Source organism: Tiliqua scincoides, chromosome 9, assembly GCF_035046505.1.
Source record: "Tiliqua scincoides isolate rTilSci1 chromosome 9, rTilSci1.hap2, whole genome shotgun sequence".
NCBI classification, from domain to species: domain Eukaryota; kingdom Metazoa; phylum Chordata; class Lepidosauria; order Squamata; family Scincidae; genus Tiliqua; species Tiliqua scincoides.
The window spans coordinates 3,962,044-3,979,809 of record NC_089829.1 but is presented as its reverse complement, the minus strand read 5'-3'; the positions used below and the strand labels follow the sequence as shown (position 1 = coordinate 3,979,809).

The 17,766-nt window shown below is 45.2% G+C and overlaps 1 protein-coding gene across 2 annotated transcripts in view; it reads left to right on the top strand.

Annotated features, from left to right (window-relative positions):
* Nucleotides 1–12,204, top strand: part of PEX14 (peroxisomal biogenesis factor 14) — a 121,392-nt gene extending 109,188 nt beyond the window's left edge. For both annotated transcript variants that reach the window (XM_066637302.1, XM_066637303.1), the window contains 4 exons: nucleotides 2,562–2,664; nucleotides 5,302–5,399; nucleotides 7,691–7,782; nucleotides 10,196–12,204. In XM_066637302.1, the coding sequence (XP_066493399.1) occupies nucleotides 2,562–2,664; nucleotides 5,302–5,399; nucleotides 7,691–7,782; nucleotides 10,196–10,673 (771 nt within the window). In that variant the 3' untranslated portion in view covers nucleotides 10,674–12,204. The remainder of the gene's footprint in view (nucleotides 1–2,561; nucleotides 2,665–5,301; nucleotides 5,400–7,690; nucleotides 7,783–10,195) is intronic.
* Nucleotides 12,205–17,766: the final 5,562 nt, after the last annotated feature.

Here is a 17,766-nt window from a genome sequence, read left to right as displayed (position 1 = left end):
TCTTTGAACTGGCTGAGCTGTTCTCTGAAAGTACCTTGAAATATGTTTTTGTAGTTCTGTGCTTTTTAAACTTAATTTTCTTTTAAATCAAAGATCATAGACAGATGTCAGCCCAGTTGTCTTCCTTTTCTGATCTGGACTATAAGAGTTTTTAACTCTGATGGAGGGGGAGAGTATTTATGTTCTGCACTGCTGCAGTTCCCTTTGGAACAAAATCATAAGCGCCCTATTAGTCCATTAGAAAAATAATCCTGAATCCAAGGTCAGGTAATGCCTTGATTAGCAAGGCATTGATTAGGTTAACAAGGTGTCTACATAGTGAGGTTTTAAATCCTATAGGATTCTTGATCAGTAAGCAGAAGAAGTGGGTGGGGGAGAAATAGGAATATGCTATAGGTTCCCCAGCAGCAGCAGCGGACCTGCCCTCATTGTGCCCCGGGGTAGGTCCGCAAAATGCCACCCCCCCAACGTGCTACCCCCCCTTCCCCAGTTTACTCACGGAGACTCACAGAGCCTCACACAATGCTCAACAGTGAGCGAAAAGCCTTCTGAAGCTTCTCCCACTGTTCTAAACAATAATTTCAGTTTCCCAACAAAATCAGAAGTTTTGCTCAAAACAGTGGGAGAAACCTCAGAAGGCTTTTCGTTTACTGCCAAGGACAGTGCAGTGGGCAAAGGTGGCGGGGACGTGGCGAGTGCAGTGCTTACGGCTTTTGCCCCCTCATCCCCCCTCAGTTCTGCCACTGCCCAGCAGTCTGAAAAATGAAAAGATATTGTTCAGGAGGTTTTCATATAGACGTGGTGTAAGTCAGTTGCAATGCACACATAGAGCTGCTTAAAGGAGGCCAAAAAAAGTTGAACTTCCTATAATTCTGGAAATAAAAGTCTACTGGTTAATTTATTTATTATTTTATTTATTAGATTTATATACCGCTTTTCTAAAAAAGTGATGTACAACAGACAACATTAAAATCAATTGTTAAAATAAAACCATAAAAAACCATTAAAATATTTTAAAAGACACCAGTAAAAGAGTAGATGAAAATAGCAGCAGCATAAAAGTGTACAAGGGGTCCCTAAGAAGTGCCTGGCTAAATAGGTGGGTCTTCAAACCCCTACAGAAACCATATACTGTAGAGGCTGCCCTCAGATGGCAGCTGATTCCAGAGGTGTGGTACCACAACTGAGAAGGCTCTACACCTCCTGACATCCTCCTGGCTTCACTTGGCAGAGTACCCTAAGAAGTACTTAGGTCATCTCTGATGACCGCAGGAGAAGTGCAGGAATATATAGAGAAATTCAGTCCAGTCTCCAGCATTGACTTGAACGTGGGTTCCTTCCAAGGCCAAGATCAAAATACAACCATGCTGTGAGGTGGGCTTTATATTCTCAAAGCAGGGGATAAATTTAAAATGCTAGAAGTTAGTTGAAGCCAAGTTTGGAAGTACCATGTTGCAGGTCATTTTGTTCCATAAAAAAAGAGTCCCATTGTGTAGCAGTCAAAATGTCCAATGCATGAATTTGATCATAATTTGAACCCCAACGTTGCCTCAAAGATTTTGTCAGTGAAAAATTGCTTTGTTGCATGGTACTAAACTCATAGACACAAACAGTGGTAAGTATAACAGAATAAGTGGTTCAGTAATGTGTTCAAACATCTGATGTTTTCTTTTCCTGTTTTTTTAGTCCTGATCTCTGTATTTGTCTCAAAACTTATAGAAAATTCATAAACAGTTTTTAAAAATAATACATGTTATTTTTCCAAGTTAAGTTAATGTGCATTTTATGGAGTTACATTGCAAGCAAAAGAGCTGAGAGTTCATGCAGAATAACATTAAAACTGATTCGAAGTTCCTGAGCTGGTTACCAAATGATTTTTTTGAACCCCTGCTAACTGGGTAAGAGGCACTCTTTCAAGTGGGTGTTTCATCTTTTATTGAGCAGGGGGAGAGTAACTGGCCCACCTCACCCCAGCAGTGTCTTTTCTAGTGGCTGTCTGCTGGTGTTCTTTTGCATCTTTTTAGATTGTGAGCCCTTTTGGGACAGGGAGCCATTTAGTTATTTGATTTTTCTCTGTAAACCGCTTTGTGAACTTAGTTGAAAAGTGGTATATAAATGCTGTTGTTGTTGTTGTTGTTGTTATTATTATTGAGGCTAGTGTCTGAACCAGAATTAAACCATAGAGTTCAAACAAACAAGAACAATGAACCTGAACTGTAAGGAATTTGGAGGAGGGGGTCAAATTTTTAACAGTTCACTCCTAACTCCAATAGCCACAGCATCTCAAGACAGATGTGCTGAGCAGATGAAAAATGGAAGAGTCAGGTGCTCTTCCATTATTGCACTCCCTTATTGCACTGCTGGAAGCTCAAACCATCTTTTCTAAACTATGGTTTACGCAAATCATGGGTTGTCTGGAAGACTGAATTGTGAGCCACAATATAACATTGCAGTAGGCCAGTCATGCTTGGGCATTTGTAAGCATGACATCAAGTGAAGTCGAAAGGTACCCTGACTTTTTCTCCTCTCCACCTAACATCTGTCTCCACTCTCTTGTGCAGAAATACTTGCTTCCTCTGATCATGGGAGGCAAAGAAGATAGAAAACAACTCCAAAGGATTGAGTCGAACATCTCCGAAATGAGTGGCAGTGTGACGCAGACAGGTGAAGATTAATGATTCCATCAATTCCTGCCCCTCGAAGCCCTTCTCTCTGCACATTCCCCCCACCTCTCTCTCTCTTTCCTTTCTTCCTTCCCCAACCTTCTCCTCCATCTCCACTTTATGTGGTGACTTCATTTATCTGCTGTGAGAAATCTGTTCACATTTGCAAATGAAGCCGCCGTCATTTTGGTTTAATTTGAAATTGCTTGTTTACTGTCGGCGCGGCCTCAATTAATTATGTTTTTACGGAAAGGCTCCCAACCTCAGAATATTAATAAGGGGAATAAAATGACAGCCTTTCGGAGGGGCTGTAAAGTTCATTTTTAATTTCTGCTTCTCTGAGGGTTTTCTTTGGGGTTTCTTGGGGGGGAGGGTGTCTGCTCCCTTCCCCCCATATTTTCTCCTGAGAATCTGAGGCAGGGTCAAGAGAGTCTGTAATTACGGAGCATCCCCTGACCCTTCTAACCTTCTCGGTTATTGACTCCATAGGGCTCATGTTCATTACCCAGTGCCCCAGTGATGACCTAGATTAGCTGTTACCTGTCATGCCAGTGGAAGCTTTTTTTATGAACCTGTTTACCGGATGGAAGCTCTGAAATATTATTTTTTTTAAGTGCCTCCAAAAAAACCTTCTCCACCAGTGATAAGCAGATCCCCTCAGCCACAAGACAGCCTCCTTTACAATATATTATTTTCCATAGTCTTTCTTTCTGGCTTTGTTCACATGAGCAGATGAACGGATCTTGGGGTCCTTAATTCCTGCACCATTTTTACTGAGAATTCAGGAATGTGGATGCAGATCTTCCTAACTTCACATTCCTCCTGTCATCATCATTTTCTAGATGCTCCACATCCCATATCTCCAGGTGTGTCAGCCTCCAGAAAGAGTGATAGCGGTGACTGTGGTTTCTCAGATGTCGCACCAACCCATAGTTCAGTGGTCTTCAATTTGTCAAGATGTGACAAGACCCCAGTGGGGAAGAGGGAATGGCCCTGGTTCCACTTCTTCTCCCACCCAGTGGCATCTAGTCAGCTTTTGAGTTCTTTTGTCTCTTATTTCCTTCCAGATTGCCTGGATAGAGAGGAGGGGCAGAAAGAGGCATGGTCATGCCATATGGTCAGTTTTAAGAGTGTCAGGAAGAGGTGGAGGAAATGAGGCAAGGCAGAGGGAGCACCATGGCAAGGGGCAGCAGATAGATTTGCAGGAGATTAAGGGGGATCACTGAAATTGGGGGGGGGGGTTTGCCCAGAAGAAACTCCTCCAAAACGAACACCTTTCAACAGAATTTACCTCATTTAGGAGCCCTAGCCCAGACTATTGTTCAGACTGCACAGGCCTGAGCTGCAAGACAAAATGATGGTGAAGCACTACCCCAATCCATTCAAAGTCAGATAATGACCAACTTCTGGGTCCTGCTGAAGCCCTTTGCCAGAGGCTTGGGGAAATGTCTGAATTGAGCCATAGAGTGATGAACACACATATACCCTTAGCATATTCCTCCACAGAGAGGTGGGTGAAAGAGGTGAATGGGAGCTAACCTTTTCTCCCAGCTCTGAAAAGATGTTTGTCAAGAAAAGTACTGCTGTAACAGTGCAGCCTTACGAGCATTCTCCTGGGACCACTTTCCTGAATGTCACATCCACAACTGGATAAAGCCATAAAGATAAGGCCATGAAGCCAACTGAGGGCCCAATCCTATCCAACTTTCCAGCACTGGTGCAGCTGTAATGCAACCCTGAGGTAAGGGAACAAATGTTCCCACACCTTGAGGAGACCTCTGTGACTGCCTTCCCCCCCCCCACAGGATGCAGTGCACGTTCCATTGGCACAGTTGCTCCGGGACTGGAAAATTGGATAGAATTTGGCCCTGACCTGGCTGCCTCAAGCAACAGATTGGTGGAAGACACCCAGATCTGTCTACTCATTTGTCTCCATTGCTGCTTTTCCTCCTCCCATTCCCTGGATCAGTAAAGGAAGAGGACAGAGCAAAAGACGAAGTGTGGAGGGGGAAGAATGGTGGGTGAAAACGTCAGGACGCTCTAGCCTGCCACTCTTTCCCTTCCATCCTGTTTTTCTTTTTCTATTCAGGGAACAGGTTGAGAAGAGTCTGGCACATTGCCTGATCAGGGGGCAGCATTTGACACATCAACTGGCCGCATGTAAATGTGGAACACAGTTTCCCTTGGCTGTTTTCTCCAATCCACAGACATGGCCATCTCTGAACCAGGGGTGGATCTCAAGTGCCAGTTCTGTTCCGCGTGCAGCCTGGGAGATAGATAAATGATATCAATGTCGTTGAAGTTCAGAGAAGCCGTGCAAATCATAACGCAATATAATTACAAGGGAGAGGTTTCAGACGGCTATACTGTGGACTGTAGACATCGGTACAAAAGGAAGATGAAGGAGAAATAGTGGAGGTTAGACACAGTGTAGGTAGATTACCCATAGTGCAGATAAATTATAAGGGGTTAGAGCTAGCAGACCCCCATCGATAAATCAGATTCAAGAGGAGGAATGAAGGGATCTTGTTGTTTGACGTCAAAACAAGATATTTTGTTGTGTGTCCATGTGTGCTTGTATGCATGCATGCCTGTGCCAATTTAACAAACAACTTTTTCTTTCCCTTACTGTACGCAGTGACACAACTTCAGACAACCATAGCATCTGTCCAAGAACTTCTCATTCAGCAGCAGCAGAAAATACAGGAGCTCACCCAAGAACTGGCTGCTTCTAAGGTAGCTTCTCTGCTCCACTCATGTGCACTTCCTTGCAATAATTTTAAAAAAAATCCACAACTTTGCTGTCTTGTTAAATATGTATATATACCCCCCACCCTGCCTGCTGCAAGATGAGACAATCTCAGTTTAGATGGCTCTAAACAGGGATTCAACAAATGTAAGCAGAGCAAAAGGATTATTGATGGCTGTTAGCTATGATGGAACCTCTAGTTTAGAAGTAGGAGCTCTTGGAATATCACTTGCAGGGAACAAGGAGTGGAGGGTAGTGTTCTTTCTTGGTGGAATCCCCTGGAAGTGTCTGGCTAGTTTGCAGTATGCTGGATGAGGTGGATTTGACAGGTCTGGTTCAGCAAAGGTCCTTATATTCTTATATGGATTTCTAGCAGCTAGTAGCTGATGTGGAAACCTCATTGCTGAGGAGCAGTGTATCTCAATATCAGCATTTTACAAGGAATGGGCTGTAGCTGAGTGGTTGAGCATTTGTTTTAAGGTCCCTCTTTCAGTTCCTGGCAGTACCTCCAGGTAGGATGAGAAAAGATTCCTATCTGGGACGCTGCCAGTTGGTGCTGACAATGCCAGATGAATCAAGGGTTTGACTCAATAGGAGGCAGCTTAGTAAACCACCAGGCAGATAATCCCAGGTTCAGTCTTTGGCACAAAAGAGTGGGAAAGAGCCCCATTCCTGGAGAGCCACTGCCAGTCAGCGTCCAACAGAGTTTAGCTAGATGGATCAACAGTCGGAACCCTTCCTATCAGGCAGCTTCCTGTGTTCATATAAGGATGACAAAAAAGCAATAGCTCCCTGCTCCAAGGATCCTGCAATCAAAACTTCGAAACTGGGGCCAAGGAGAATAATGGAAACCAGGGTACGCTGGCTGACTCTCTTCAGCCCCACCAGGACTAACTGTGTCTTGGACTCCCAGGCAGTGAGGAAGCTGCTGCTACCAGGAAAGTAAATTGAGCAGCCTAAGCCCATTTCATTTGTCCCCGTGATCTGCTCCAGTTTTGTTTGGGAGCAGAAGATCTTGCTTGGTGGCCTGGAGCCAGCCAGGAAATTGGGGAACGCTCCTTTTGGGGGGGGGGCTGTTGTTTAGATTAAGAGCATATGGTGCTTTGGTGGTTTCGGAAATCCCCCTCCCCTTTTTTCTTTCTTTTTAAAAATTTCTCTTAAAATGGTAGCACTCACTGGTGTGTGATTAAAACCTCGTGCGCCTGCGTGTGTACCCCCCCCTCCCAAGTCTTCAGGCCAGGCCCATAAACTGTAGAGTCAAAACATGTGTGTTTTTTCAGCTGCGATGTAAGTTTTTATATTTGCCTTTCAAATTCCTACTGGGAAGCTGTAAAAAATTAAACAGAGAGGCTTTAAGTAATTAAAAAAAAACCTACATTCAATGAAAAAAAAAAGTTGGGTGGGAGAGAAGGTGAATCTCTGAGCTTGAATTTTCTATAACTTTTTTATAAAGAGATTGGCTTAAAAAGCCCCAGATGTCAGAGTTTATTGCTGAAATCCTCTAGCATCTGGCACCATATGTGTTTTGGAAATTCAAGTCCCTTTGCAGGCCAGTAGGTGGAAATTACTCTCTCGCTAATGTGTTTCTGTAGCTTTCGAGGGCTTGGAGAGCCAGAACGGTGGCTCCCAGATCCGCGCTGCCTTGAGGTCTCGGTGAGCGGCGGCCTCCCTGGGGAGCACATCTGTGTTGTCAGCTTTTGCAGACTGAGCCTGGCACTGCAGGGGTTGGGGCCAGGGGAGAGGGAGGTGTAGCAAGGAACCATTGTTGTGTGAGGCACCCTGGGTCAAGGTTAACGAGCCCATTGACCTGATGCAATGGTGGGAAGTGGGCTTTTCCAGTGGCAGTTTGCCAGCCTTTCTTGTGCATCTTTTTAGACTGTGAACTCTTTTGGGGGACACGGAACCATTTCTTTATTTCTTTATTTCTTTCTTTCTTTCTTTCTTTCTTTCTTTCTTTCTTTCTTTATTTATTTATTTATTTATTTATTTATTTATTTATTTATTTATTTTGCAGTTTGAAACTGCACAATACACTTTATCTACCCTGGGTGGCCTTTGGTAGAAGTAGTACAACTGCTCAGTTGTAGGTGCTTTATTGTCCTTGTTCAGTGCTCTGTCCTATTGGCCCGTACTAGTTGCTCAGAGAAACAGTCATGTGATTTGTTTTGAAAAGGCCAAAGCGAACATTTGGTGAGGGGGGGGGGGGATTTAATTTCTGGGAAGAATTCCCCTTGGAGAAACTTCCCCACCTTCTTTCTCTGATCTTTGCCTCTTCTAGGCCACAACATCCACCAACTGGATCCTGGAATCTCAGAATATCAATGAGTTGAAGTCGGAGATCTATTCTTTAAAAGGATTGCTTCTAAACCGGTATGAAACAGTGTAGGCTTGGGGGAGCAAGGTGCTGGTGGGGAGGGACAGAAGGCCTCTGAACCTGGACAGGTTCCTCAGGATTTATTCATATGTTTAGATACCACTTTATTTAAACTAAAACCTGCACAAAGCAACTTTCAGTAAAAATAACAATTGAAGTGAACAGGCAAGAAAAATAGTATTATATGCTGGTTTCTCTCTCTTGGATCAAATATTCTTACTGTGCTATATGTGAAACTCTTTGAAAAAGGAGTTGGAAGCTGCCACCAGATTCTTGAAAGGGCCCCATCCTGATAGATGAGAGCACAAAGCACCTGTTTTGTAGCATCTACAGCACTGACCTGTTTTCTTTCAAGCCCAATTCAAATACTGTGCTTGGTATTTTAGAGTCCTTAAAGATCTGGGATCAGGTTCCCGAAGATCTGTCTTCTCCGACATCAGTCTGCCTGACCCCTGACATATATGTCAAGAGCCCTGCTCTCTGGCCTGCCATCAAGAAATGGAACATGTATCAAAGCAACCCATAGCAGTAACCACAAGGCAATCAACGGAATGGTTATTTGTGCATGGTGTTTTGTGGTAGATGAAAGCAGAGGTCCAAGGGGATCACAATCTAGATCAGTGGTGGTTCATGAGACCCTGAGAAGTGGTCCGCGAGGTCTTGGGGGAAAAAAAGATGATGACTCAGCAAGATGCTTCCCCGTGGACCATCAGTGAGGGCGGAGAATGGACCCCCTGCCGCCCCATTGGCTATCAAATTGAATTGTATTTCTTTGTGTGGTGGGGATGGAGGGGCTTTCATGTGGTCCACAACAATTCCAACATTTGCCTCAGGTTCCGTGGGCTCCTAAATGTTGGGAACCACTGATCTAGAGAAAAACACAACAGTGGGAGGGGAGGGAAGTGTTGACAGGGTAAGTTGAGGAAGACTATATGATCATATCATGTCCAAGTATTTGGGCTCACATACGTAAACTTTCTTCTTGCAAAACTCTGGTGTTCTCTCGCTACCAGAAACTGCCGGGTGAACAGAGCAAGGACAGTCATGTCACCTGTGCTTGCGTCGGGACTTCTTGTCATTAAGAGGAAATTCATGGTTGTTTGTGTGCCCGTGTTTTTAAAGTGCAGCTGAAGCGATAAGTGCTTTTGGAAAATATATTTGTTAAAATAAATAAACAGAGCTAGCCATCGCAGCACCCCTTGCAGCAGAGCAGGAGGCCGTGACACCAGAGCCAAGAAAAGTCTCCAAATTGAATTTCTTGATAGCACTTACGATAGTGATGAATAATGCTCGGGTGTTCGCTCGTTTGCATGCGGGGAGAGGGAAGCAACTGAAGTGGATTTCCTCCACGGCTGAGGCAAGGGGCTGGGAGAGAATGGAGCCAGCTCCTCCTGAGGGTTGAGTTGAGCTCAGATTTGCAGGTGGGTCAAAATTTGCAAGAGTGGTGTGAGAAGAACACACTCATAACCACTACCACCACTCCTGCTCAGCTCACCTTGTTTGGCTCACCTTGTTTGACTGGCATTTTTGTTTCGTGTTGGAAATTCACTCTGTCCTTGTACAGTATCATTCCAAGGTGAATTGGGGTGGGGAGATGTCTGCCACCAGTCTGGCCCCTCTTTTGCCCTTGAAAATGGCCAACATGCCCCCTTCTTCCATTTTGCTGCTTGAGAATGAGGTGCCCGTATTACTTGTACTTTGGGAAATTTGGGCTGGGGGGAAGGTAGGTGGAATCTGAGGACCAGCTCTCTTATAACTGTGTTCTGGAGAGCCCTGGCATTACATGGGAATGTTTTTTTTTGAGGGGAGAGGGGGAGACCTCAGTGAGAAGGAGAATGGACAATGTAAGACAGAAGCTATTTAGAGCAGTATGTAAATGTCTTGGCATAAGCGGTTGATGTTTCCCTTCCAGTCAGTCTCTAGAAGTATTTCTTTACCAAGCATGTAATTAATCTGTGGAACATCTTGCCACAGGATGTGTCTAGCCTGTGTCTAGGATGTGTCTAGCCTTTAAAAGGGGATTGGACAGATTTCTGGAAGAAAAGTCCATCACATGTTACAAGTCATGCTGAGAAGTTTTAGAAGTAGGCTACCTCAGGATGCCAGATGCAAGGGAGTAGTAACAGGATGCAGCTGTTGCCTCGGGGAGCACACAAGACATCTGGGGGGCACTGCGTGTTACAGGAAGCGGGACTAGATGGGTCTCTGGACTGATCCAGCAGGGCTTTTCTTATGGTCATATGTCTCACTGGGATCAGCGTCTCTGCCTGCCCATTCTCAAGTCTTAGAAGGGGCAACTTCTGCCACTGACAGAATCCAGGAACCTTGTTAGTCTTTCATAATAAGATTTGCAGCCTCTGTGCCCAAGACCATCCCTTTTTTACAGGACCTCTATCTCTCCTCTTTCAGGAGGCAGTTCCCCCCCTCGCCCTCCGCCCCCAAAATTCCATCATGGCAGATCCCAGTCAAGCCGTCCTCCCCCTCCAACGCTGTCACCACCAACCACAACACCAGCAGCGACATCTCACCAGTGAGCAATGAATCCAACTCCTCCTCGCCCGTCAAAGAGAACCACAGCCCTGAAGGCTCAAAGGTCAGCTGCCACCTGCTAGGCCCCGAGGAAGAGGGCGAGGTAGTGATTGACGTCAAGGGGCAGGTGCGGATGGAGGTGCAAGGGGAAGAGGAGAAGCGGGAGGACAAAGGGAACAAGGAGCAAGAGGCAGAGGAGGAGGAAGACGAGGAGGAGGACGACGTCAGCCACGTGGATGAGGAGGAGTGCTTGGATGTCCAGACAGAGGACCGGCGAGGTGGAGACGGGCAGATCAATGAGCAGGTGGAAAAGCTCCGGAGGCCTGAGGGAGCTAGCAATGAGAATGAAATCGACTAGGTGATGGGGTTGATGACTCATGTCCCCACTGCACCCCCGTTGGTCATGCTCCATTCCTCAGGCATCTTCCTGCCCTCTCCCCGTCTTGTCCCTGTGATTCACCACAAGTCATGTTGTGACCATCCAATGAGCCAGCGGCCCTCAGGCCAACCTGCGCCCCAGCAGCCCTCCTCATGGTGGCTCTCCACCCACTATGGCCACTCTTCTCTCACATCCACTGTCCAAACCGGGCTTGGTCATCTCAACCTCTGCGTCACAGCGAGAGAAATGGGTCTCCCTGTTAACATGGCACTTCCAAGTCCAGTTCTTTGGACCCCCATTTCCTCCCAATCCATTAACAACCCCTTTGTACACTTCCTGCCACCAGAATATTTAAGCAACCCAACATTCCTTCACCAAAAGTTGTGTTTGCATCTTCTAAACTCCCTAGGCCACCAGTGTGACACCACCCCCCCCAAATTCCCTGGTGACTAACCTCCTCTTGTCAATCCTGTTTCCCAAATCAGGGCCTCAGTCACTCAACAGCACAACTTTTAAGAAGCAAGTGTTCTTTTTCTTGGGGGGAGGGATTTCCAGGACCCTCAGTTTCCACCATGTATTAATCTCTGGTGAAAGGAACACTTGTCTTATCAGAAGCCTTCCCCATTTCTCTGCTTCCAAGGGTCTGGGGAACAAAACGAAGAGTGCTGTGTATCATTTTGCTTATGCATTTGTTCACTGACAACTTGATCATCTGAGTGATTGAGGGAGCCATTTTTTAGGAGTCTTGGGACCAGGCTTCTCCAGCCACCTTTCCCATGCTTCCTGTGGCTATCCCTTGCCTCCTCGATGTCCGAGGCTTAGCATTGTAACTTTTGCTCCCTCAGTCCGCTCTACGTCCCGTCCCCCATCCCCTGCCTCTTAACTGTATCTGAAAACCTGACAAACCAGATAGCATCTGAAGGAAGGCAGGAGCTAGACCTGGTCTGGACTGCCAGTTGCTAATTCCCGTAGTATGCCTTATGGTTGAAATGATTTTCCCACAGGGAAAGGAAGCCACATTCTGCTCCTATCCTTAAGTCTCTCCCGTCCTGTCTGCAGCTTGGACTTGCTGCTTGGCTGCTGAAAGCCAGTAGCTCCATTCTTATTGGGCTCTGCCAAATGAGAAAATGATTTGGTTTGCAATCCAACAGGCATGTGCTGGTCTCAGAAAACCAAAAATGTCATTTTGGGGACCCACCACTTGCACCTGTGCATTTTCCCCATCTCAGCCCTCTTCCCCCCCCCACTTTTGCCTTACCAGGTGAAGAAAATGGCAACAAAACCACTTGGGGTTTGGAAACCTCTTGCGTTCTTGGCCAAGCAAGTAGTGTCTCCAGTTCCCCTTCACTTCATAAGAAACAGAGCTTTGATTCTTGGAACATCTCGAGTCTCGCTCCTCATCCTCACTGAGAGGAAAAGCAGAAATGTGCCCGTTTGTGTGATCATGTATAGAATTCAAAGTATATGATTGTATATAATTGTAATAAATATATGAGTTACCACTATTTAAGGGCAGGTGCTGGCTGTTGAGGCTGTGGTGTTTATTTTTTTCTGTCTTTTCTCATTTATTCTTTTGAAATTGGCTGCTGTGTTTTAGAAAGAGAAGGAGTACCAAACACACTTGGCTAGCTTCACACAGTTTCTTCTGTTTAAGTGTTTAGTAATTTTTATCTCTTCTTCTTTAAGGGTTAGAAAGGAAGTCACGGCGGCACATTTATAAGGTCATTTTGTTATGGGAGCCCACCTCAAATCTTAAACTGCAGCATGGGACCCACCTTCAAGAGTTCAGAGGACAAGAGTGATAGGCCACACCTCCTCTTTCCCCACCCAGTAGTGGCCAATCAGTGTGCACTACTGTGTCCTCCCGGCCCTTCTTTACTTCCCAGCCAGCTGGAAGGAGAGCAAGGGCAAAGAGTGACATGAGTCACTCATGAGACATGAGAGCAGAGAACAGTGGAGATCAGTTGGGTCAGGAGGAGTCTGCAGGAGTCCACTAGAAATGGTGTGGAATTCAGCTGAGAGTAACCCCTTCAGACACTCTGATGGGATTTACTTCATCTAGGACCCTTAGCCCTGGCTGTTGGTCAAACTGTGCAGGCTTGAACCTCAAAACAACATGGTGGGGAGAGCACTGCGGTGATCTACAAACGTTGAGTTGAGATACACTTTGGGGTCCTGACGCACCCACTGTCTGGCACAGTGGTTCAGAGACTGAGCTCCATATCAGATCTCCCCAGATCAAATCTTACCTCACTAAACTCACCAAGTGCCCTGATGCAAACCACTGTCTCTTGTAGTCAGTCTTCACCATCTGCAAAATGGGGAGAATAACATTCTCTTTATAGGGTTGTGATGGGGATAATGCATGAGAAAGTGCTTTGCCACACCCAGAAAGCATACCTTTCTGTATGCCACACCTATACAAATGCAAAAGTATTAATCTTGGCCATCTCCAGGTCACCGCCCTGGAGAACAAATAAGATAAAAATGAGAACAAACAAACTGTGATACTGTTTTTCCAGAAAATTATATTATAAATAAATCTAGTCTTATGAAATTATGCTTGAAAGTATTTGGGCAAATGCCAGTTAAGATTGCAGGAGGTGGAAAGGATCACGATCCTTAGAGGCTGCGTCATGGAGATACACGTAAAGCATTTTGCAGCCCTGTAAAATAAGGAGCATTTATTCCCATACTGCAGATAGGGAAGACTGAGGTTGGGAGAGGGTGGCTTGCCTAAGGCCACTTCCAGCCAAATCCTGTCCACCCTGGAAATGGCCGTTGCTGTATCCTGTGGGTGCTGAGGCAGCTGCCAGAGTCTCCTTGTGGGAAGCTACCGCCTGGGTGGGATGCAGCCAGTGGCAATCGGTTTCCTGTGATCTGCACCCACTATTGAGCGGGTATGGAATCAAGGAGACCTGTGTCGGGCTTTCCAGGCAGGGATTCCTCACAGGATACAGCAGCTTCCCTTCTTGGCCCAATCCTCCTCTCCCCTTGCCCATTTCTGGCTTTCCCATACCCTCCCCATGCCCTGAAAAGCGGCTCTGCCTGCTGGCGGAGAAACTTACTGCCAGCTGCTCCTGCAACAGGTCCTCCTGGCACTGAAGTCCAGCACTGGTGCTCCTTGCGCGCATGTGCTTTACAGCACATTCGCGACACTCAGAGCTGGTGGTACATCCCATAGGATCTGGCCCCTAGCGAGCAGAGTCAGGCGAGATTTAAACTGGGAAGTCCTATCTGCAGCTCAACCTTTTTGCCCCTACACTACAACCAGCCACAGCATAGACTAATGCAGAATTCCTTGACACAACACTGGAATTGCTTTTAGTGCAGATTGACACCCAGCACCACGTCTCCAAGAGGATGCTGTGCATGGAGCAAACTGATGGTCATTTACATATTGCCCTCAGCGTGCAGGGCAGTGAAAAGGCAGCTCCCTGACCCATGGGGCTTGCAATCTAGATTTTTTCTGTCCTCTTCAGGCTACTTGTTTCTGATAGGGAAAACCCTGGAAAGGTTCAGCGTGTTGTCAACTAACTTTGGTTGCATCTCACTTGGCAGAACAATTTGGCTGCCTCCTTAAAAAAATGAGTGATTCCTCCCTCTGTGTCTGTGTGTGTGTGTGTGTGTGTGTGTGTGTGTGTGTTTTCTCCTCTGTATGTCTGGTACACGGTGACATTTTCATGCTTATGGGGCGAGAGAAGGGACCTTTCCATTACTGTATTTAGACCTGTTATTGAATGTGGTGATTTCTCATGCCTTAAATGGACGAATATCTTCCCCAGGAGTCTCTCTCTCTCTCTCCCCCTCTCCCTCTCTCCTTAACGTTCACAAAGAACATTGCATTTAACTAAAACAGGGCAAATTTTGAAGAGTGTCTGAAAGCATGTGGTTTCCTTAGAAGATTCTGTGTGGGGTTCCCCCCCCCCACACACACACACTTTATCTCCTGCTAGCCAAGAATCCTTGTCAAATGGAAACAGCAGGACCAAGTGCAGAGAGGGTATAATGATGAAAAGGCTTCTCTTGTCCTGTCAGCATCCGCTCTATATACATAGAAGGAATTGAAAATAGAAAGCCTTCCCGGACAATGGCAGAAATGTGGAAAATTATGTTGTGGAAATATGCGCTGGGAAGAGGTTGACTTACGAGGTTTACAGCACATGATTGGGGGAATTTTGTACCTACTGTGTTTCCACTAGAAAGATGATTGGTTTACAAAGACCCACTTAAGTGGGATTTTTTTTTTTTTGAGGTCTGTTCATGTTCCCAGCATCAACTGTCTTGACTCACTTGGTTTCTTTCAATGCAGCTGAGGCACATTTGTGGCATTCTGCACATGAACCAGATTGGTACAAATCTACCACTTGAAAGAACTTGTTCAGAGTCTTTTAATACTGTAGTTGCAGAGAAAGGAAATATCTGCAATAGCTTTGGGTGAAATTCCTCTCTGTACATTGTGCTTCTATGTCTGGTACCCCTGGTAGCTGGAAAGCTAAAAGGACCAGATACCAGGTGATGGGAAAGAAACATGCCTGAGACGCTGAAGAGGTCACTGCCAGGCAGGGTGGACAAAACTGACCTAGATAGCCCCACTCTCTGGCAGCATCATGTGTTCTGATTAGTTAACCTAGAGCAGTAGCTCTCAAACCTTTTTGCACTAGGACTCACTTTTAAGAATGAAAATCTGTCAGGACCCACCAGAAGTGGTGATTTCAGTGTCATTAATCTGAAAGTGATGTCATGTTTGGAAATGACATCATCAAGCACGAAAAATTTTAACACCTCCCCCATTTAATCAAATCTAATAAAGTAAATTAGATTATTTATTTATTTATTAGAATAAATGTTTAATTAAACATTTACAATAAGTATAACTTAAAAAATTTATTTAAAATAAAGAATGACACTCCTAACCTTCCCAAGCAGTTGCTGATCTGTTGAAAAAAAAACATTCCCCAAACGTCCCGAAGGCTGCAATCCTATCCAAACTTACCTGGGATTATTCCTTATAATAATAAGCCTTATTGACTATCATTGTTAAAAGCATTTACATTGTAGCCTGTTAAAAGTGCAGATCTGTCACATTTCCCCAAATGCAGTCACATACCAGGGTAGCATCAACTCTAATATATTAAAAATAAAAGACTGATATGAATGGGAACACACCTGAAATTGGCTCACGACTCACCTGGTGAGTTTGAGAAACACTGACCTAGAGCGTGTGCAGTGCAAGTCTCACACTCTTGCTGTCCATTCATAAGGTACTGTGGCCAAGTAAACAGTACAGAAGTGAAGTATGTTCTCATAAATAAGACTGCAGAGTTTAATTAATCAATTAATCCATTAGATGAATCAATTAAAAAAATGACTGAAATAAAATCTGCCTGTGATTAATTGGGCAGGAGTTTGTAAATTATTTTTTTTAATAATGAAGTATTTGTAAAAGCTGGAGATGGCAAACTATTGCAGATGGCTTAGAAGAAGCATTCCCATTCTCTTCCGCATCAGGAGAAAATGCCTCTGCTAAGATTACACGTGTGTGGTGCAAGAAGTGCCATTTTAGAAGAGGCATTCCCCTTTACTAAGCATGCCTTTACTAAGCTTATGGATTAAGTGCTTCAGCAGATGCCACTTTAGAAGAATATCCCCTCGTTTCTCACACTTGGGCAGGAATGCCTCTTTTAAGATGGAACCTGCTGTGATATAAAGTATTGTATGCACTTTTCTCACAACTATTGTTCAAAGCTATGCAGATATAATTAATGAAAACTCATATAATTAATCAACTAAAGGGCCCAATCCTATCCAATTTTCCAGTGTCGGTACTGCTGTGCCTATAGGGTTTGCACTGCTTCCTGTATTGGGGAGGCAGTCTTGGAGGCCTCCTCAAGGTATGGGAACATTTGTTCCCTTACCTCGGGGCTGCCTTGCCAGTATTAGAAAGTTGGATAGGATTGGGCTCTAAATTGTTATTACTGTGCATTCTTACCAGAGAGTAAGTTCCATCAAACACTGTAGGATGTACATCCTAATAAATATCTGCATGTTTCTCCCATCAGAATTCCTTTAACTTTATGTGTTGTTCATGGGGCAAGAGACCCCCAAATCTTTCATTTGTTTTCTGAGGCTTAAAGGGAATGCATCACTTGTGACTGCTTGATGAGGGATAAAAACTAGGCCTCCTCATTGATGGAAGTTCCCTTTGTCAAGATCGCTTTCCAAAAGCCTTGTGTCAGAAAAAGAAGTGAAGGAGAGTCTTTGGATCCTCAGTTCAGGATTTCTGCAATCAATAACTCAAAGCAACTGCAATGCAAGTCCTGACACACAACCAGGGCTGTACCACTTCAGATAGCAGGGCTTACATGATGGCATCTTACAGGGGGGGAAACATTTTCTACACAAAAAGAGATAGCATGGATGGGCTAAAACCCTTTTCAGTGGGGTCATAGTCATCCTGGAATCACAGCCCTTGAACTCACTCCAACTTCCAATTTAAACAGCGAAGGTGTGAATCAGTTGACAGAACGTGAGGATGGTGTCCCTAACCCAGCAGTAGGGGTCTTTCAATTGTTCTACCATTCCAGGAACAGTTTCTGTATAAACTGTAAAATGGTTCCTGTCTTCAGTAACTTGTGGATGCTCCTGGGGAGTCATCTAGGAGTTGTGGTTGAGGGAAAGGGTAGTTCTTCCCTATTGAACCACTGGAGCCCTCAGGCCATGCCTTTAAATGTCAGCAGGCATGAGGGTCTTGGCTGGCTGGGTGCTCAGCTGTCCCTCCTTGCCTCTGGTCTCCTACTTCCACAGAAGCATTTCTTGAACACAGCAGTGTGGCTATTCCAGTTTCACATGCTTGCTCTTTGTTTAAAAGGCTTGTGGAACATTGTCCTACATTATCTTCACCTTCGCCATGAGGTATAAGCGTGCCATTACGATAGCCATTTTGGAAAGTGTAGCGTTTACTGCTTCCATGTTTCCTTGGCCCAAAGGCTTTGTGCATCTCCCTTTACCACTGAGGACTCATGTGCCAAGCTAGAAAGGCCTGGTGCATTCATTGAGTGCCCTCCTTAAG